At 46.6% G+C, this 20,652-nt stretch overlaps 2 protein-coding genes and 1 non-coding gene across 3 annotated transcripts; 2 read left to right on the top strand and 1 right to left on the bottom strand.

Moving 5' to 3' along the window:
* Positions 1-841: 841 nt before the first annotated feature.
* Positions 842-19,364, top strand: SLC22A14 (solute carrier family 22 member 14). Its single transcript, XM_021666599.2, has 5 exons — positions 842-914; positions 16,368-16,874; positions 17,616-17,719; positions 17,927-18,072; positions 19,192-19,364. Exons 2-5 carry the CDS (start codon positions 16,368-16,370, stop codon positions 19,362-19,364), a joined length of 930 nt encoding a protein of 309 aa, XP_021522274.2. The 5' UTR covers positions 842-914.
* LOC135278230 (cytochrome c oxidase assembly protein COX11, mitochondrial-like) lies at positions 3,682-4,846 on the top strand. Its single transcript, XM_064384791.1, is given in 3 exon segments — positions 3,682-3,753; positions 3,755-4,462; positions 4,464-4,846. Coding segments are annotated over 3 exon segments (831 nt in total). The 3' UTR covers positions 4,515-4,846.
* Positions 14,151-14,257, bottom strand: LOC135268176 (U6 spliceosomal RNA). Its single transcript, XR_010336457.1, has one exon. It is a non-coding gene; the product is annotated as a U6 spliceosomal RNA (small nuclear RNA).
* Positions 19,365-20,652: the final 1,288 nt, after the last annotated feature.

Here is a 20,652-nt window from a genome sequence, read left to right as displayed (position 1 = left end):
GATTGTTAACAGATTACCCCTCATGACCCAATTACATCTTAAAGGCCCCGTCACGCTACCACACTGGAGATGAAGTTTCAACATGAGTTTTGGAGAGGACAGATGTTAAACCATAGCAATGCCCTAATTTTGCTGAGGTCCCGAGTACATGCTGTGTCTGCCGATCGGGAAATCAGCTTCTCTTGTTGTGGTTTTTTTCTCTGGAGCTTCTCTGGGCCATGTCCTGAGTAGGGGACAAAAAAAAAAAAAAAAGCTCTCAGCCCCTCGCGGTGGCTCACACCCATAATCCCAGCACTCTGGGAGGCCGAGGTGGGCAGATCACCTGAGTTCAGGAGTTTGAGACCAGCCTGGCCAACATGGCAAAAACCCTGTCTCTACTAAAAAATACACAAATTAGCTGGGCATGGTGATGCATGCCTGTAGTCCCAGCTACTCAGGAGGCTGAGGCAGAAGAATCACTTGACCCCACAAGGCAGAGGTTGCAGTGAGCGAAGATCGAACCACTGCACTCTAGCCTGGGCGACAGAGCAAGACTCTGCCTCAAAAATAAAAATAGAAATAAAAAAAGGAAGAGAGCTGTCTTTTGCTACAATCTCAGGAAGCAGAGGTGGGCCCAGTAAGCTGCAGGGGAGGAGGGGCTCATCCCCTGCTGGGCCTCAGCCTGCTCCTTGGGCAAAGTTTTCTCTTCTCCAGCAAGAGGCTGTCAGCTCCCCTCCCGGGTCTGCCTTGTACCAGGCCCTGTGCTGATTCTCCATCCTGCTCCCTTGACTTCCCTTCCCCCAAATATGAAGCTTGAAGCCCCATTCAACAATCTGGCAGAGGAGGCCTCCAGCTAATGCGGGAGACAGGTCAGTCACCGGTGGCTCTGACCAAGGCTGTTTTGCAGGGGAGTGTCACGGAGAGACGGAGCAGAGGTGAGTGGGGTAGGGCCAAGCTATTTCTAGCTGTGGGTTCAGGAAGGCTTGAAGGAAGTTGACAAATGAGTGACATCTGGAAGGAGAGGAGGATTTCCCGGAGTGGAGGTGGAGCCCTCCCACGGAGGAAGCGCGCGGTCATGTAGCAGTTTCCCAACCTGCCTTGCCCCTGGAGTAGAATGCTGCCCCTCACCATTCCCAGCCCATCCTAAGGACCTCCCTACTCCATTGTGACACTACTTCCTGGACACCAGTGCAACCCAAAGGGTCTGCTTCCGAGGGTCTGGCTGGGCCTAGATTGTGGTCAGGTGGGTCCTGGCTTTGGCTTGTGTTCCTGTCCAGGGCCAAGAGGGTGTGGAGGGTGGCAATTATGGTGATTCCTGGCAATTAGCGGCTGCGTTCTCAGCACAGGTGTGGACAGGAGCCTGCCTGGGCCTGTTTGGCTGTGGGGAATCTGTGGAAGGAGCAGATTGCTCTCCCAGAAAGGGTGAGTTCTCAGGTGTGGCGTCTGGCCATCTCCTGCCGCAGGTGGAGTGCTGCTCCTGGCTGTGCCTCTCCCAGCCTGTTACCTCTTTGGCACATTGAGAACCAATTGCTTGGGGCCTGTCCACCTGGCGGGGGACCTTTGGGATCTGGAGAGGGAGTGAGTGCTCCAGGGCCTTGGGGTATCACGTGGTGCTGGGGGATGCTGACGCGGTCCCTGCAGGGGGAGGCTGGTACAGCTGGCTCTGGTCCAGAAGCCACATCTCTGAGAGGTCAGTGTTAGAGGACAGTGGCAGCTTTCTCCATCCTTCCCTGGGAAGTCTGTATCCGCCTTCGCCCCCTCCAGCCTTACACATGTGCATCCTGTTCTGGTCTCCTATTGCTGCTGTAACAAAGGCCCACACTTGGTGGTTTCAAACAGCAGAGACTTATTGCCTTGTGGTTTTGGGGGTCAAAGAACAAATGGGCTTCAGCAGGCTAAGATAAGGGTGTCAGCAGGGTTGCCTTCCTTTCTGGAGGCCCCAGGGCAGAGTTCATTTCCTTCCTTGCCTTTTCTAGCTTCTAGAGCCTCCTGCATTCCTGGGCTCCGGGACCCCTTGCATCTTCAACGCCAGCAATGGCTGCCCAAATCTTTCTCACTCCGCATTTCTTTGAGTCTTAAGCATTTAAGGATCCTGGGATTAATAGGGCCTAGCTGGACAATCCAGGAGAATCTGTTTTAAAGTCAGCCGAGTAGTAACCTTAACTTCGTCTGCAACTTAACCCCCTTGCCATGTAAGGAAACATATTCACGAGTTCTGAGGATTAGCCATACATCTCTCTGGGGGGCTTATGCAGCCTCCCCCACCTCCCAGCACACACACATCTGAGCATGCTCTCCCTCTGTGTTCCCTGTCTCTTATGCACCTCCAAATCCTGCTGAGATGAGGAATCCCAAGCCTGGGGCCAGGCAGGAGGCAAAGACAAGTGAAAAGGGCAAATGGCGCCGGACCCTGCTGGGCCTCCTGCATGCACAAATCAGAAGCAGCCGGAGCCAGGCGCAGTGGCTCATGCCTGTAATCCCAGCACTTTGGGAGGCCAAGGTGGGCAGATCACTTGAGGTCAGAAGTTCGAGACCAGCCTGGCCAACATGGTGAAAACCCATCTCTACTAAAAATACAAAAATTAGCCGAGCATAATGGTGCGCACCTGTAGTCTCAGCTACTCAGGAGGCTGAGGCAGGAGAATCGCTTGAACCCAGGAAGCAGAGGTTGCAGTGAGTCAAGATTCAGACCACTACATTCCAGCCTGAGCGACAGAGTGAGACTCTGTCTCGATCAATCAATCAGTAGCAGAGCAGATTCAGTCTAAAGGAGGGGCCCCTGCTCAGGTTTGCTAATTGTCGCCAGATGGGAATGCTGTCCCATTGGCCAAACTTCAAAAAGAAAATGCTGCATTTATGTGAAATTGCCTGTTGACAGTTAAATCACATTCCAAGATACAGCGAGGCACCAAATAGACTGGCCAAGGGCACTGTGTCTCAGGCTGGATTTGTCCCATGGACGATGAGTTGGAGACCTCTTCCCTGGATTATGGAGTTGCAGTCGCAGTCTGAGAAGGAGGCAGCCCCCTAGTGTGACTGGCAGGAAACTAGGGGCCTAAGAGGGAAAGGGGGCTTTACCCTAAGCAGACAGCGAACTCTTCTCCAGCCTGTCCACCCTGTCCAATAGCAGAGTGAGGGGCTCGTGGTGGCTTCTGAAAGTGGTCCTAGCCTTGGCTGGGGTTAGCAGGGCAGCTTGGTAACATGCCCAGGTGAGGACCCCATGGAGGCTGGTGGCCAGGCAGGGCCACTCCTCCAGGGCCGGCCTTAGATTCGGCATATGCACCTCGGCCTCCCCACAGATCCCCGCCCTCTAGGCCCACCACAGTGCTGTCCCCAGCCAGGCAAGGGCCCCTGGTGTCTCAGCCAGGGCCCGTCCTCTAAAGAATTCTCTGGAGAAACTTTCCCAGAATGCTGGGATCTGCAGGGATCTTGGCAGAAATGGGAGGAGGAGCTTAGAAAGGATGCCTCCGTTTGTCATTACAACATGCCTCAGTGTCTTCTGCAGTGCTTCGGGAGAAGGCTCCCACGAGACGGAGGCCCAGAGGGTAGGAATGTGAGAATACATGGAAGAATGTCCCCTTCGAGGACACCTGGACTGACAATGTGGGTGATCAACCTCCCGCAAAAAAAAAAAAAAAAAAATCACAAGAACAGAAACAAGATATCTCATCATACTACAAAATGACAGAAAATCAATGCGAGATGGGTGGGGTCTGGCATCTGGCATGGCGGCGCCTCTTTTTCTGTGGCTGGCGCTCGTTTCACCGTGGGTCCTACAGCCAGGGCTGCAGAGAGGGTAGAGCCGTTTCTTAGGCCAGAGTGGAATGGGACAGGAGGTGCCGGGAGAGGACTGAGGCTGCTGGGGACATGGAAGCGCTGCAACCTTGGAGCCAGGGACCCAGCAGTGCAGCCGCCGCGGCGGCCTAAGAGCTCGAACCCTTTCAGGCGCGCGCAGGAGGAGGAATGGCGGCGGCGGAACAAGACGGCCCTCACTTACGTGGCCGCGGTCGCCGTGGGCATGCTGGGGGTGTCCTACGCCGCTGTACCCCTTTATCGGCTCTACTGCCAGACTACTGGACTTGGAGGATCAGTAGTTGCAGGTCATGCATCAGACCAGATTGAAAACATGGTGCCTGTTAAAGATCGAATCATTAAAGTTACCTTTAATGCAGATGTGCATGCAAGTCTCCAGTGGAACTTTAGACCTCAGCAAACAGAAATATTTGTGGTTCCAGGAGAGACTGCACTGGCATTTTACAAAGCTAAGAATCCTACTGACAAACCAGTAATTGGAATTTCTACATACAATGTTGTTCCATTTGAAGCTGGACAGTATTTCAGTAAAATACAGTGCTTCTGTTTTGAAGAACAAAGGCTTAATCCCCAAGAGGAAGTAGATATGCCAGTGTTTTTCTACATTGATCCTGAATTTGCCGAAGATCCAAGAATGATTAAGGTTGATGTTATCACTCTTTCTTACACTTTTTTTTGAAGCAAAAGAAGGGCACAAGTTGCCAGTTCCGGGATATAATTGAAGTCAGCAACTAAGTCTTCCTTCAAAGTTGTGGTTTTTGGGAAAATCATGTATCCTGATTTTATATATCTCAGAGAAGAAATATCTTTTAAATATCTCAGAGAAGAAATATTGTACAATAATTTGAAGCCTTATATTTTAAACAGCTATTGTTTTCTCAACTAATTTATTTCACTTAAAATTGAGAGAACAGGTTCAGCTTTTTTCATAAGAAACCCACATGTCTAGTTAGAATATATGACTGACTATTCAATCCCATACTGAAGAGTTTGATAGTGTTAAAATAAGCTGCTTTGTTTTTTAAATATGCAGGCATGGACTTAATGGTTTGGCTTAAGTCTGTAGTTCCCTTCTAGATTATTAACTCTTCATAATTAGAGCAATGAATCTGAGAATGTTTTCAGAAATGTATGCTCAGGGTTATTTGTTTCAAGTCATAGGCCAGAACTTCTGACCGTGTTTATTATTATGTCTAAAAGAGTTGGTTGCTATTTTGAACAGTCAGTATTTTAAAAGCTCAAAGAGGAATCACTAAGCCCTAATAGCTTGTCCAAAGATTTAAAGTCTTATTTCAAATTTGACTTTTTGTCCTTTAAGATCTAGGGCTATTTTATATTCAGAGTTCTGAATAATTACTTTGAAATTGTCCTATCATGAAATTGAAATAAAATAAGTATATCTACAAAAAAAAAAGAAAATCAATACGAATGATAAGGCCCCATGCTGCCGGTGGGACTGGAAGGAAACAGACACGTCGTGAACTGTCGTGAGCTCTGAGATGGGTTTCTCTTTCTGGAGGACATTATGAGCCTGTTTTACAGGAGCCGTATAAACAACCTTCCTTCTTAGACACCAGCCCAGGGAACAGAGAGAGCCTTCTGCACGTTAATGTGTACAGAAAAGTTGGGATAATGAGGAAGCAGTGAGGAACAGCCGGTGCCAAGCCGCCGCCGTGAAAGTAAACAGCACCTTAACAAGGACTCGGCAGCCATTAACATGAGCGTTGTGGAGATGGGGTTCGGCTGGCGAAGTACTAAGAGCAAGTAGTAGCAGGCAGAAGTTCCCTAAACAGGGCATACCCCCTCCTGTCATCACGGTGGGTTACTGCCGCCTTTGTCATCCTCCAGCAGAGGCGAGGGGCCTGCAGGAAGAGCGGGGTGTACGTTTCAGGGGAGGGTCCTTGGGCACAATATTTTTTCAAAATAAAAACAGACACCTGTGAACCTATGACCCAACCAAGGAACCAGAGCGTTTCTAATGATTTGAGTCCACCTCTTCCTTGCCATCATCCCTGTCTCCCCTCAGAGATGGCTTCCTGAATTCATCCTTGCTGTTAAAAAAAATCTCTAGTTTTATTGTGTGATATACTGAAATGATTTCTTTAGTCTTGCTTGTTTCCAAGCCTTATGAAAAGAGCATCAGTTTTCCGAGGCTTGCTTTTTTCACTCATCATCCTGTTTTTGAGACTCATACACGTCGATGGATGGAGCTGAAGTTTATTCATTTTCACTGCTATATTGTATTCCACCATATAAGTCTACTACAATGAGGCATTCTTTTGTTGATGTGCATTTGGGCTTTTTCACATTTGAAATGTGTCATGAGCATTTTGGTACTTATTTCCTGGATCATATGTACAAATGGTTCACTAGAGTGTGTACCTGAGAGTAGCATTGCTGGGTCATAAGGTATATGGATATTCAACTTTATAATACAATGCCAGATTGTTTTCCAAAGTGGGCCTATGAATAATTCTGACAGGAATGTATGCAAAGTAGTTTTCTCTGCCACTTGGTATTATCAAACTTCTCAAGTTTTGTCAATCAAATGGGTGTTAATGTCCTACCATGGTCTTGATTTGCATTTCCCTCATTATGAGAGAGGTTGAGCATCTTCACATATTTGTAGGCCACATGAGTTTCCTCTTCGCAAAATGCCTGTTCAGTCTTTGACCCATTTTTCTTCCCTCCCTCTCTCCCTCCCTCCCTCCCTCCCTTCCTCCCTCTCTCCCTCCTTCTCTCTCCCTCTCTCTCCTTCTTTTTCTCTCTCTCTTTCTTTCGACAGAGTCTTGCTCTTTTACCCAGGTTGGAGTGCAGTGGCACAATCTTGGCTCACTGCAACCTCTGCCTCCTGGGTTCAGGCAATTCTCCTGCCTCAGCCTCTTGAGTAGCTGGGATTACAGGCACGCGCCACCATGCCCAGCTAATTTTTTGTATTTTTAGTAGAGACGGGGTTTCACCATGTTGACCAGGATGGTCTCGATCTCTTGACCTCGTGATCCACCCACCTTGGCCTCCCAAAGTGCTGGGATTACAGGCGTGAGCCACCGCGCCCAGCCCCCAAAAATAATTTTATAAAAAAATGCCTTTTGGATTTTGACTAGCGTTGTGCTGACTCTGTAGATCAATATGGAGAAGAATTGACAGCTTTTATTCATGACCATGAGGTAGCTCTGCATTTACTTTTCTTTCTTCACATATTTCTGTACGTTTTATCATTATTTTACACACAGGTTTTGCACATATTTTTAAACCTTTTTTAAAAAATGTAGTAATATATATATAACACAAAACTGAACAGTTTAACCATTTGAAGTGTACAGTTCAGCGGCGTCAAGTAATTGACATCATCCTGCAACCTTCACTACTGTCCATTCTCAGAACTATTTCATCTTCCCAAACTGAAATTCTGTACCCACTAAATAATAACTCCCCTTCCCCCCCCCCCCCCGCTCCATCCCCGGTAACCACCATTCTACTTTCTGTCCCTGTGAATTGGACTACTCTAGGTACCTCATACGAGTGCAGTCATCCGTGTCCTTTGTGATTTGGTATTTCACTTAGCAGCATGTTTTCAAGGTTCATCCATACCGTAACAGGTATTAGAACTGTATTCATTTTTAAGACTAATATTCCATTGCTGTGTGTATATACCACAATTTCTTCATCCATCCGTCCTTCCGTGGACATTTGTGTGGTTTCCACCTTTTGTATATTGTGGACAATGCTGCTGTGAACAGCGGGTGTGCGAATCTCCAACCAAGCTCCTGCTTTCAGTTCTTTTGTGTACGTACTAGGAAGATTGTTGGATCAAATGGAAATTCCATTTTTTATTTTTTAAGGGACCATCATACTGTTTTCCATAACAGCGACACCATTTTGCATTCCAATACAAAAGGGTTCCAATCGCTCCACATCCTCACAAATGCTTGTTTCCTTTTCTTTAAAAAAAATTAATAATAGTCCTCCTAATGGGTGTTTTGTACATATTTAGTTAGATTGTTCCTAATTATATTTCAATATTATAAATGGTATCTTTTAAAGTTTCCCGTTTTTAAAAATTGTATTAATTTGAAATGATTTTAGGGTTTTAAAAAAAGTCGTGAGGCTGGGCACAGTGGCTCATGCCCATAATCCCAGCACTTTGGGAGACTAAGATAGGAGGATCACTTGAGGCCAGGAGTTCAAGACCATCCTAGGCAACAAAGTGAGACGTTGTCTCTACAAAAAATAAAACAATTAGCCCTGTATGGTGGCACACATCTATAGTCATATCTTCTCGGAAGGCGGAGACAGAAGGAGCGCTTGAGCCCAGGAGTTCAGCTGCAGTAAGCTGTGATTGCACCACTGCAGTCCATCCTGGGTGGCAGAGTGAGACTCTGTCTCTACAAAAAAAAAAAAAAAAGTTGCAAAAAAATGTTCACAGACTTCCCATTCCTTCTACACCCAGCTTCCCCTAATGTTGGCATCTTACTTATCTAACTCAGAAAATTAACACTGACACAATACTATTAACTAATCTATAGACCTAACTTGAACTTGGCCAGTTATCCCACTCACGTTCTTTTCCTGGTCTGAGATCCAGTTCAGGATCCCAACTGCGATAGTTGTCATGCCTTCTTAGTCTCCTATGGTCTGAGAAAGTTCCTCAGCCTTCTTCATGCTTTGACACTTGAAAAGTACTAGGGAGTTATTTTGTAGAATGCCCCTGAATCTGTTTGGTGATGGTTTTAAAAAATTGTTCTTCCACTTTTAAGTGCAGGGGTACATGTGCAGGATGGGCAGGTTTGTTACATGGGTGAACGTGTGTCATGGTGGTTTGCTGCACAGATCTGCCCATCACCCAGGGATCAGCCCAGCATCCATCTGCTATTCTTCCTGATGCTCTCCCTTCCCCAACACCTCTTGTTGGGCGTTTTCTGATGATCATATTAAGGCATGTATTTCTGGCAAGAATACCTCAGAAGTGCTGTCATGCCCTTAGTACATCATATGCAGGGGTGTATGATGTTATCACGTCCCATGACTGGTAATTTAAATTTCAGTTACTTGGTTAAAATGGTATCTGCCAAATTTCTTCACTATAAAGTTATTATTTTCCCCTTTGTAAATGATAAGTATTTTAGGGTGAGACGCACTTTGATACTGCGTAAATATCTGTTTCTCATATTTTCATCCTCTAATTTTAATATTCATCAGTAATTCTTGCCTGCAACAATTATAAATGGTGCTTGCCTAATGGTGACTTTTGTATTTTCATCATTTTTTTCTGTACTTATTACTGTAGAATCCTACGGTAAGGAAGAGCTGTCCCTTTTATACTACTTACTTATTTATATCATTATGGACTCATATATTTATTCTATGGGTTATAACCTATTACTATCATTGTTTATTTTGTGGCTAAAATTGTCCCAGATTTGGCTGCTGGGGATGCCTTCAGTCTGACTCCTGTGTTCGACGTGCCCCATCATTTTAGGGTGCTTTCTTGCTTTCTGGTACCAAAAGACACTTTATAACCATCTTGTACTGTCCTTTCTCTGTAGGGCTGTTGGGGGCCCACAGGGTCATGGGGTGTCCCTTAGGCTGTGCTGAGGTGCAGGATCGGAGAAGTAAAGAGGACACTGAAGAACTGGTGAAGAGCAGCTGGACTTGGGGGGCCACGCAACCTGTGAGTGGAGATCAGTGAGAGCTCCGAATGCCCAGAAGCGTCTGTATTTATTAGCTACAAGCAGGGGGCAGGGTCGTCAGTGAGGTCATCATCTATAGGCTTAGTAATAGGGTATACATCATCACATGAGTCACAAGCGAGGGGGCCACCCTATTATGTCACCTGGGCAGAGAGGTGGGCCGTGCACAGTAGGGGGCCGTGCCGTGTACAGTAGTAGAGGGTCGTGTACAGTAAAGGGGTCCATCCCCATTAGGTCACTGAGGCAAGGAGGTGGGCTGTATGCAACAGGTGTCATGCGCAACACTTCTTATCTGGGGGCTGGAGACTTCAAAGGATTTCTAATAGAAGGATACTGTAAGCCAATGCAGTGGGAGCTGACAGACTCGTGCTCCTCTCTTGAGATATTTATGGGAAGATGATTTGAGCTAGCAGAGAAGTGAGAAAAGACTGACAGGGTGTAGAGCCTCCATGACTGGTCACACCAGAGGGGTTCTTCTCCCTCGGTTATTTCCAGGATCTCAGGCCTGAGGCCTACTTTCCACAGGAACTGGATGCAAGGCACTACAACTCCTTTATCAGGAGGAGAGGCTCTTGCTCCAAGCCTGCCATACAGCGTATGCCCTTTCAGGCAGGGACGCCACCACCTGGGTCTTTGGTTCTTGTCCTGGTCTGGCTGTTTTCCCATGTACTGCCTCTGTTTTGTGACTACTCTGGGCATTCCTACTCCTACAAACTACTATATGGTTATATGGAAGGATTCTATAATGCCCATCGATGATAGACTGGACAGGGAAAATGTGGCACATATACACCATGGAATACTATGCAGCCATAAAAAATGATGAGTTTGTGTCCTTTGTAGGGACATAGATGAACCTGGAAACCATCATTCTCAGCAAACTGACACAAGAACAGAAAATCAAACACCGCATGTTCTCACTCATAGGCGGGTGTTGAACAATGAGAACACATGGACACAGGGAGGGGAGCATCACACACTGAGGTCTGTTGGTGCGGGGGGTACTAGGGGAGGGACAGTGGGGGGTAGGGAGTTGGGGAGGGATAACATGAGGAGAAATGCCAGATATAGGTGATGGGGATGGAGGCAGCAAACCACATTGCCATGTATGTACCTATGCAACAATCCTACATGTTCTTCACATGTACCCCAGAACCTAAAATGCAATTATATATATATATATATATATAAAGAAGGATTCTATAAATCAGCACTAAATGTGTCAGTACAGCTCTGACGACAATACCTAAATACCTATATGATTATATAGAACTAAGTATGGTAGATATAAGTATTAGGGGTATCGGTGGTCTGTAGGACTGCCCCCAGGCCCTATGAGTCACCAGAAGCATTCGTGGGCCTCAAAGGTTATTATAAGGCTGGGTACAGTGGCTCATGCCTGTAATCCTAGAATTTTGGGAGGTCAAAGTTGCAGATCACCTGAGGTAAGGAGTTCGAGACCAGCCTGGACATATGGTAAAACCCTGCCTCTACCAAAAATACAAAATTAGTCAGGTTTGGTGGCATGTGCCTGTTGTCACAGCTACTTGGGAGGCTGAGGCAGGAGCATCAGTTGAACCTGGGAGGCAGAGATTGCAGTGAGCCACGATCACACCACTGCATTCCAGCCTGGATGACAGAGCGAGATTCTGTCTCAAAAAAGAAAAGTGATTATACACACTACTACAATTGATTGCAACAAAAGGGTACAATGCAAGGTCAATAAGGGGAAAAGGCACATTGGGTGGAGTCTGGAGGATACTGGTTTTATCTTCCCGTCTTCTCCCAGCGAAAGTACACAGGACGCCTTTACTCTCCCAGCAGTGACCTGCAGCAGCCTGTGTGAAGTCTTTTCTGCCAGGGACTCTCTCTAGCCCGAGAGCCCAGCATTTTTACTGGGGGTTGAACATGAAGCCACACAGTGCCTTCATGACTAACCGTAATTACTGAAACTTCATTGCCCAGTTTCAGAACCCAAGCAGGAAGGCTGTTCAGTATAAGGCACGAGCCATCTGGAAAGCTGGTACAGCATGGCTCACACTTCCAACCATGCCAAACACTCCTTTTAAACTTATTTTTAGAGATAAGGTCTTGCTCACTGCAGCCTCAAACTCCTGGGCTCAAGCTATCAGGAGTGGCTCAGCCTCCCAAGGGGGCTAGGACTGTAGGCGTATTCCATCATGCCTGGGTAATTTTTTATTGTTTATTTAGAGATAGGGGTGGGATGTCTCGCTATATTGCCTAGGCTGGTCTTGAACTCCAGACCTCAATCAATTCTCCCGCCTCAGCCTCCCCAATGCTGGGAGTACAGGCATGAGTCACCGCACCCGGCCCCAAACACTCTTAAAGGTAGCACAGAGAACACTCCAAAAGTTCAATTCCGGAAGTCAGCCAAGGACGAATCACTCAAGCAGTTCTTTCTGAGCATGTGCAAGACGTAAACATATCAGGGTGTCTGGGTTAACTTCTTTCTTATCAGGTATTGCCAAATTGTCCTTCAGAAAGGTTGTACCAGTTTGCCTTCCCATCAGTAATGTATGAAAATTCTTGTTTCCCCACAGCCTCATCAACAAAATGTGCCAATGTGATAGGTGAGAAATGTTATCACAGTATTGCTGTCATTAGCATTTCAGAACATTCTGAGTGAGTTTGAAGATTTTTTTATTGAATGGCATACTTTTACAAATTACGTTTTCTAATTGCTCTGGGTTTACAGAAATGCAATTGACTTTTATATATTCACATTATTCACAGCTACCTTGCTAAGCTCTCCTATTGTTTCTAGTTATCTGTAGATTCTTTTGAGTTTTCTTTTCAATCTTTATGCCTTTCATTCTCTTTCTTATCTCTTACCTCATTGCACTGGCTAGGGCCACCCAGTATAACGTTGAGTAAGTGTGGGTATCTTTGCCTTTCCTCTGATTTTGAAAAGGACGCTTTTAATGTTTCCTTTTTTGGATTTTTTTTTGGGAGGGAGATAGTTTTTGCTATTAAATCAAAGAATTTCTCATTTTTCTTAGGATTTTTCTTTAAAAATCACAAATTGTCAAATTTAATCAAATGCATTTTCTGCATCTATAAGTATGATCATATGGTTTTCTCCATTGATCTATTAAGTATTGATCTATTACTTATATAAGTATTTATATATTTTATAATAGTAAAACCATTTTTGCATTTCTGGTTAAAACTGTTTTTAATTGGCCATGCATGGTGGCAGACTACCAAGGCAGGCAGATTGCTTGAGCTCAGGAGTTTGAGACCAGCCTGGACAACATAACAAGACCTTGTCTCTGCAAAAAATATAAAAATCACGTGTGGTGGGTGTGCCTGTAGTCTCAGCTATTCAGGGGGCTGAGGTAGGAAGATTGCTTGAGTCTGGGAGGTCAAGGCTGCTGTGAGCTGAGGTTGTGCCACTGCTATCTAGCCTAGGTGACCAAGTGAGACACTGTCTCAAAGATAAAATAAAAACTGTCTTTACTGTGATATATTTTTCTCTTAATATGCTATTAAGTTTGATTTACTAACATTGTATTCAGAGTTTTTGCATCCATTTTTATTAATAAAATATATCAGTACTTTCCTTTTTTGTACTGTAATTTTCTAGTTGTGCTATCAAAGTAACATTCTTTGGGAGTATATATCTTTTCCTAGTTCCTGAAAATAAATTGTATACATGGGAATGATCTGTCCCATGAAAGTTTGGTAGTCTTGTTCTCTAATCTTGCCAAAATAAAAAATAAAAATAAAAAGAAGGTTTGGTAGTCAGGCACTTACTTTGTAGGGAGATTTTTACCTCTACTTTAATTTAGTCGTTATAGAACTTTTAAGACTTTCCATTTATTCTTAAATCTGTTTTGAGTAATTTTGTTTTAGGAATTTAATTCATGTAAGTTTTCAAATTCATTGGTATAAAGTTGATGTTAGAATCCAGTTAATATTTCAATCTTGCTATATCTGTATATTCCTTTTTGCATTTATAGGAGACTTATTTGTACCTTCTGTCTTTTTAAAAATTTTTTACATAATGTCCCTAAAGGTTTGTGTATCTCTATTCAAGGAACTGACTTTGAACTTTGATTCCCTTTCTTATACTACTGCTTCGAGTTCCTTTATTTTTGTCTTGACTTTATTACCTCCTTCCTTTACTTTCTTTAGATTTATTCTTTTGTGTTTTTTCCTACTTCCTATGATGGGTGTTTAGTTGATTAATTTTCAGTCTTTCCGATTTTCTATTATAAAGCACTTAAAGCTATAAACTTCACACAAGTACCACTTTTTATACCTCCCACACGTTTTGATATGTTATGGTTCTTACTATCATTCGTTTATAAATATTTGTAATCTTCCACCATGATTTCTTCTTTAACTTGTGATGTAGTCACAAGTTTTTTTTTTAAACTTAAAAACATATGGAGCTATCTCTATCTCTCTCTATCTCTATCAGTTCTATCTATCTTCATTCCACGCTCACGGGTTAGAATACTCAATATCGTTCTTAAGATACAAATTCTTCCCCACTGTAGATTCAATACAATCTCAATGATTGTGTTTATTTAATACAATCAATATTTGAATTTGCATACATGTTTCCCATTTTGACTGCTCATTTTTGCATCTCCAGCTGTCCTCCAGAGACATTTTCCTTCTTATCTTTTATTTATTTATTTAAATATGGAACCCTTCACAAATGTGTGTGTCATCCTTGTGCAGAGGTCATGCTAATCTTCTTTATATTGTTCCAATTTTAGTATATGTGCTGCCAAATCCAGCACCCTTCTTTTCTTTTAAAAGTTTAATCAAATCAGGTCTCTTGCTTGTGTGTTCTCTCAATTTCTAGTTATCGCTATAATTATCTTTATTTTACCCTAGTTCTTGACAGACAATTTTGCTGGGTGTACAATTCTAGGTGGTCTATAATTTTCCATCCACATTTTGAAAATATCCTTCACTCTCCTGGTTTCCTTGCTGCTTAACTTTCGTCTTCTTCTTCTTCTTTTTTTTTTTTTTGAGACAGAGTTTCACTCTTATTGCCCAGGCTGGAGTGCAATGACACTATCTCAGCTCACTGCAACCTCCATCTCCTGAGTTCAAGTGATTCTCTTGCCTCAGCCTCCCTAGTAGCTGAGATTACAGGCATGCACCACCACACCCAGCTAATTTTGTATTTTTAGTAGTGATGGGGTTTCTCCCTGTTGGTCAGACTGGTCTTGAACTCCCAAATGCAGGTGATCCGCCCGCGTTGGCCTCCCAAAGTGCTTTTTTTCTCTTTTTTTGAGACAGGGTCTTGCTCTGTTACCCAGGCTGGAGTGCGGTGGCGTGATCATGGCTCACTGCAGCCTCGACCTCCCTGGGCTCAGGTGATCCTTCCACCTCAGCCTCCTGAGCAGCTAGGATTACAGGCACATGCCACGAAGCCTGGCTAAGTTTTTTTTTGTATTTTCTTGCAGAGACAGGGTTTCACTGTGTTGCCTAGGCTGGTCTTGATCCCCTGGGCTCAAGCGATCTACTCGCCTGTGCCTGCTTCTAATAGGAGACTGCTGAGGCTGTTCATTAGTCAGTGGCCTGTCTTCTCTCCAGCTGATTTTCAAGATCTTTTCTTTGTCATTGGTGTCCTGCAGCTTCACGGCAATGTGTCTAGCCATGGGTTTATTTTTATTTATCTTGCTGGCGATAAGTTACATTTCCTGGATCTAAGAATTTGTTTTTTAAAGTTTTAGAAAAGGTATTCTTTTTATTTCTTTAATGCTTCTCATTTCTCCTTGTGGGCTTCCAAGTAGATATATATTAAATCTTCCACCTACCAAGTTTCTTTACCTCTCTCTCACATTTCAGCAGTTTATTCCAGTTCACTGATACTTTGTGTCAAATTTAACTTTCTCTTAGCGTTTTCACCTCAACAACAACAGTGACAATAACTTGCCATTCAATAAGCTTTCATTTTTAGAAGTTCCTAATCTTCCTTCCAAAGGTGTCTGCTTTTTCCTGATTGTTGTAAATTCATTTTTGTAATTACAACTTTCATTTCCTTAAAAAGTTCATACAATAGCTATTCTAAATTTTGTATCTGACACTTTCAACATCTGTAGTCTAAAAGTCTGTGGTTTCTGGGTTCTGTTGACTCTTAGAGCGGCTTGCCTTCTCAAGGTGTAATGTCTTTGCTTGATGTTCATCTGTGAGAGTCTTACAGAATCAACTTGAAGAAATTTTCCTTCACAGAAGACTCGCTTCTGCCTCTGCTCTGAGCCAAGGGATGCCCCACACCAGGAACTGTTAGGCCTGCTGAGGGTTTGGCTCAAAACAGAGCTTAATTTCCCTCCTTGCTGCTGTTGCAGGATAATAACACTTGCAGTCAGTATCGCTCCCCTTCCTCCTTCCCTGCACCTGCCTTTCCTGTTTGGTGCCGTGCTCTACCACCGCACCACTGCACCAGCCTCGGTGCCCCACCTTGGTGGCTCAGGCTTCCAGCCTTCCACCTTGGGCCCAGCTAATGCTGGTGCAGATCTTTATTTTTGAAGAAAAGATCCCTAGGGACCTCTCCTACCCCTCGTAAGCCCATTGGTGCCTCAGTGTGTGTGTAAACAAAAAGTTTCATTTGCGAAGTTGCAGGAAAGTTCCTCAGAGCTTAGTCCTTCATGACAACAGCAGCACAGCATTTTCTAAAACATTAAAAATCCTAATTACACTAAAAAACCTGATGGTTGGGCCAGTGGGGAATAAATCATATTAACTAAGAAAGCAAGGGAGGGAACTACTGAGAAGATCAAGGTTGGACTCCATATTGCTTCAAGCCAGAGGCCAATTCCTGGTCAGTGGCTCCCACGCTAGTCTTGATGTTAGGAAGTGGTGTCAACAGAGACTGAGCTGCACACTTTCTCTGGACAGATGGCAGGAGAAGAGAACTTCAAGGAAGAGCTCAGATCCCACGATGCTCCCAGGAACTTGAACTGGCGGGAGGCAGCAGGGCATCCATATTCCCGGTCTCTGAAGATGCTGTTACGCAGATTGAGGGTCGTCACCACCAAGCAGGATGACAAGTTTGCCAACCTCCTGGTTGTGGTGGGGGAGTTCGGCACCTTCCAATGGAGGCTGGTGGCCCTCGCCTTTATCCCCAGCATCCTGTTCATGTTTGCTGACCACTTCGTGTTCATGACCCAGAAGCCCTATTGCAACACCAGCTGGATCCTGGCAGTGGACCCCCACCTGTCCAGAGCTGAGCAGCTGAACCTGACCATACCCCGGGCACCTGACTGCAGTTTCCTGACCTTCCTCATGTACCTTCCTGTGCCCTGGAATCTGGATTCTATCATCCACTTTGGCCTCAATGACACAGACACATGCCAAAATGGATGGATCTATCCTGACGCTAAGAAGCGATCACTGATCAATGAGGTATGCCTTGTCCTGGGTTGTCTGTAACTACCCCACAGGATCAGAGTTGTGCCTCCTACCCTCACCGAACAGGTGGGGAAAGTGAGGCTCAGAGATGGGAAGCCATTGGCCTGAGGTCACCTTGCAGAGGCAAGTCTTGGGCAGAAAATGAGGGTTCCTGCTGCCCAGCCCTGGCCCTGCCTATCTATAGAGTACATTTGAGGTAGAGACGTGTGTGGCATGGCAGGGTTTGCCATCTGTCCTGGGTGTGGCGTGGCAGGGTTTGCCATCTGTCCATTAAATTGCTCTGGTAGCTGTGGCTTTGCCCTTAGAACTCACAAAAGGTAAGGCTCAGGGAAAGAAGTAGCTTTGATCAGGCATCTCTTACAGGGATTCCCAACCTGAGCTGCAATCTAGGCCCTTCATGACACAGACCAGCCTAGTGTGAGTCTCAGCAGGCCTAGCACCTGCCTTTGGGAAAGGGTCTGCACTGATTCCTGCCTTTGCTCAGTTTCCCACTCCATCCCCCACACCTCTTGGCCTGTGCCTCTGGTCACTCTCTGCGGGCCCAGCTCTCAGGGTGGAACCATGCGGGATGGGTTGCAATGGTAATAGAGCAAAGGCAGCAGTGGAGGCACGCTGCACCCAGTTACCTGCCCCTTCCCCAGGTCCCCTTGGCCCATAGGCCCCACCCTGGGGTGAGACTCAGTCTCTGGACCCAAACGTGGGTGCCCGTGGCCGATTCCTGTGTCTGACCCACAGTTTGACTTGGTATGTGGCATGGAGCGGAAGAAGGACACCCCGCAGATCGTGTTCATGGCAGGGCTCCTGATAGGCTCACTCGTTTTCGGGCTCATAACTGACAAGTGAGTCCCCGGGAGTTTCTGCTGGTCCCCGGGCCGCCCCACCTCCTCCTCGTGGGCATTCAGGGTTAGAGAGTGTCAGGCTGAGGGAGGTGAAGGTAGGGGTTCTCCAGGGCCCATGGATGGCTCAGGGCCTGGCCCAGGTGTATCCGGCTGGGGCCAGCCAGTGAGCTCCTGGTGCTTGGTGCAGCCTCCCTTTGATGCCTGTAGGATGGGCCCTTACCCTGCCATCCTGCTGGGGCTGATCATCTTCGGCTTCGGGACAGCCCTCGTGAACAGCTTTCACCTGTATTTGTTCTTTCGCTTTGCCGTCTCGCAGTCAGTGGTGGGCTACGCCATCAGCAGCATTTCTTTGGGTGAGACTGGACCTCAATGGGCAGGGCGGGGTGGCACAGGGACGTGGCAGCATAGGCGGGCGGCAAGGGGGCGTGGCGGCATAGGCGGTAGGCAAGGGGGTGGGGCGGGGCTGCAAGAGGGCGTGGCTGGGGCATGGTGGTGCGGGCACCTACTGGGAGCCCACAGGACCCCAGGCCTAATTGGACAGGTAAAAGTGTAAGGGATCTCCTCTCCTGGCTGACTGGAGATGCCAGAGAATCAGTGCCCTGACTGCCCTTCCATCCTCATCCTCCTTCCTAACTCCCTCATACCCCACACCTTCCACCGCATACTCCTTGCATACCCCTAAGTCCCATGGGTTACATTTATTGAGCCCTTAAGAAAGGCCAGGGAAAGAAAGAAAGAGAGAGAGAGAGAGAGAAAGAAGAGGAAGAAAGAAAGAAGAGGAAGAAGAAGAAGAAAAGGAGGAGGAGGAGGGGAGGAAGAAGAAGAAGAAAGGGAGGAGGAGGCAGTTGCTAAGCCCTTTATATGCATCGTGTCATTTCCTCCTGGCGCGCTCTCTATTCTGTTACTGGCACCATTCTATTACTCCTTCAGCTGAGGAGGACACTTGAGCCTCAGAGAAGTTAGCCACTTGCACAGAGTCACACAGCAACTAAGTGAAGAAGCTGGCACTTCAACCCAGGCCTATGAGATGCTAAAGCACCCAGGGCAGCCTTATGGCTGCAGCTGCATAGTTGCTGAGGGTTTCCTGACAGGAGACCCTCTTCTCATTGGGAGCCCTAGGCTTAGGTAGCCAAAGCAGATACACTCAGAGCAAAGACGAGGACAGTGATGCCTGGCCTGGCCGTGTGTCAGCCCACATGTTGGCGATTGTGTCTTTTCTATGAGAGGTACATGGTCAGACAGGGGTGTGCAGAGGGAGCAGCCAGGTGGAGAGGGATGGAAGCTGTGTATATGATTGGGAGCTTGGGCAAGGGTGTGCCCTGGCGGAACGCAGGCACTTCTTCCGGCAGAAGAAGCATTGCCTGATCTCAACTGTCTGGAGCAGGTGGGGACACCCAGGAAGGCTGGATGCAGGGGCAGCTGTGGGGACCCTGAAGTGACCATGGTTTTGTCCTCTCTGCCTCTCTGCACAGCCACTGAGTGGCTTGTGGATGAGCACCGGGCCCACGCCATCATCCTGGAGCACTGCTTCTTCGCCGTGGGGACGGTGTTGCTGACGGGGATCGCCTACAGTCTTACCCACTGGCGGCTGCTGTTTCTGGTGGGTGGGGTATCTGCGTTCCCCCTCATCGCCTCTATCTGGTGAGCAAGCGAGTACAGGGCATGCACAGGGCTGGGTCTGATGGGTTGGGTGTCGACGAGTGTGGAGGGTCCTTGAAGCTGCGGGAATGGGTGGGATTTCCCCTGGGAGAAAGTGCATGTGGATGGCATGAGATAGGAGGGCAGCAAGGGCAGAGCCTCCCAACCTCAGCCTTAACCTCCTCCGCCACCCAGAGAAGTCAGACAGGTGGTCAGAAAACCAGGAGGAGGAGTGTTGAAGGCTAAGGGAGTAAGGACAAGGGAAGGGTCAGAGCCGAAGGCAAGAGGGGTGTGTCTGGGGAAGGGTCTGCCAGCCTTGGTGACCTTCTGGACGTGACTTCACTGCAGTGGCAGAGGGTTGAGGAGACTAGGAACAGTAGAAAGGAGGCAGGAGAGGACTTTCGTAGAAGGAGGCAGAAAGGGGTGATTTCTGTAATTCAGACAGAATCCGGGAAGGGTATCCGATGTTTTGCGTTTAGGGGAGTCACAGACAGGAACCTGAGAGATTCAAGCTGTGAAAGGACAACTGATGGGCGAACTTGGAGGAGTAAGGCTTGAGAACAAAAGTGAGACGGCACAGCTAACCATGGGCAGGAGGGGAAAAGAGAGGGGCAAAAGAGAAGGCGGAGAGGGAGGTGAGGAGAAGCCAAAAGAACTCGTGTGTGAAGAGTTAGGCAGTTCCACATGAAGTAATTATCATATTTAATCTTGACCCTTCTAGAAGAAGTAAGCTACTCCAATGTCATGGGAGGTGGGGAGTGGGGAGAACTGAGGCTTCAGAGGGTGGAAATAACTTGTCCAGCATCACACAGCTAAAAAGTGGGGGATCTGGGATTTGAACTCAGGGGCTGTCTCCAAAGCCCTTGCATTCTAACTGCACCATATATAGTAAGGATGATAACAGTGGGGTTAACAGCATGGGGGCTGGGCACAGTGCCTCATGCCTGTAATGCCAACACTTTGGGAGGCTGAGGCGGGAGGAGCATTTGAGGCTAAGAGTTTGAGACCAGCCTGGGCAACATAGCAAGACCCTGTCTCTACACAATTTTTTTTTTGAGACAGAGTTTCACTCTGTTGCCCAGGCTAGGGTGCAGTGGTGCTATCTCAGCTCACTGCAACCTCTGCCTCCTGGGATCAAGACATTCTCCTGCCTCAACCTCCGAGTAGCCGGGACTACAGGTGTGAGCCACCATGCCCGGCTAATTTTTTTTATTTTTATTTTTAGTAGAGATGGGGTTTCACTGTGTTAGCCAGGATGGTCTCGATCCCCTGACCTCGTGATCTGCCTGCCTTGG

This window comes from Aotus nancymaae, unplaced genomic scaffold (assembly GCF_030222135.1).
Source record: "Aotus nancymaae isolate 86718 unplaced genomic scaffold, 86718_ANA_hifiasm-v0.15.2.pri h1tg000038l, whole genome shotgun sequence".
NCBI lineage: Eukaryota > Metazoa > Chordata > Mammalia > Primates > Aotidae > Aotus > Aotus nancymaae.
This window is presented reverse-complemented; position numbering and strand designations above follow the sequence as displayed.

Bases quoted from the DNA above. Each gene is read 5' to 3' on its own strand.
- SLC22A14 (XM_021666599.2), top strand. From the start codon at position 16,368: ATGGCAGGAGAAGAGAACTTCAAGGAAGAGCTCAGATCCCACGATGCT. The intron at 16,875-17,615 runs GTATGCCTTGTC...TCTGACCCACAG, and splicing joins AGCGATCACTGATCAATGAG to TTTGACTTGGTATGTGGCAT. The intron at 17,720-17,926 runs GTGAGTCCCCGG...TGATGCCTGTAG, and splicing joins TTCGGGCTCATAACTGACAA to GATGGGCCCTTACCCTGCCA.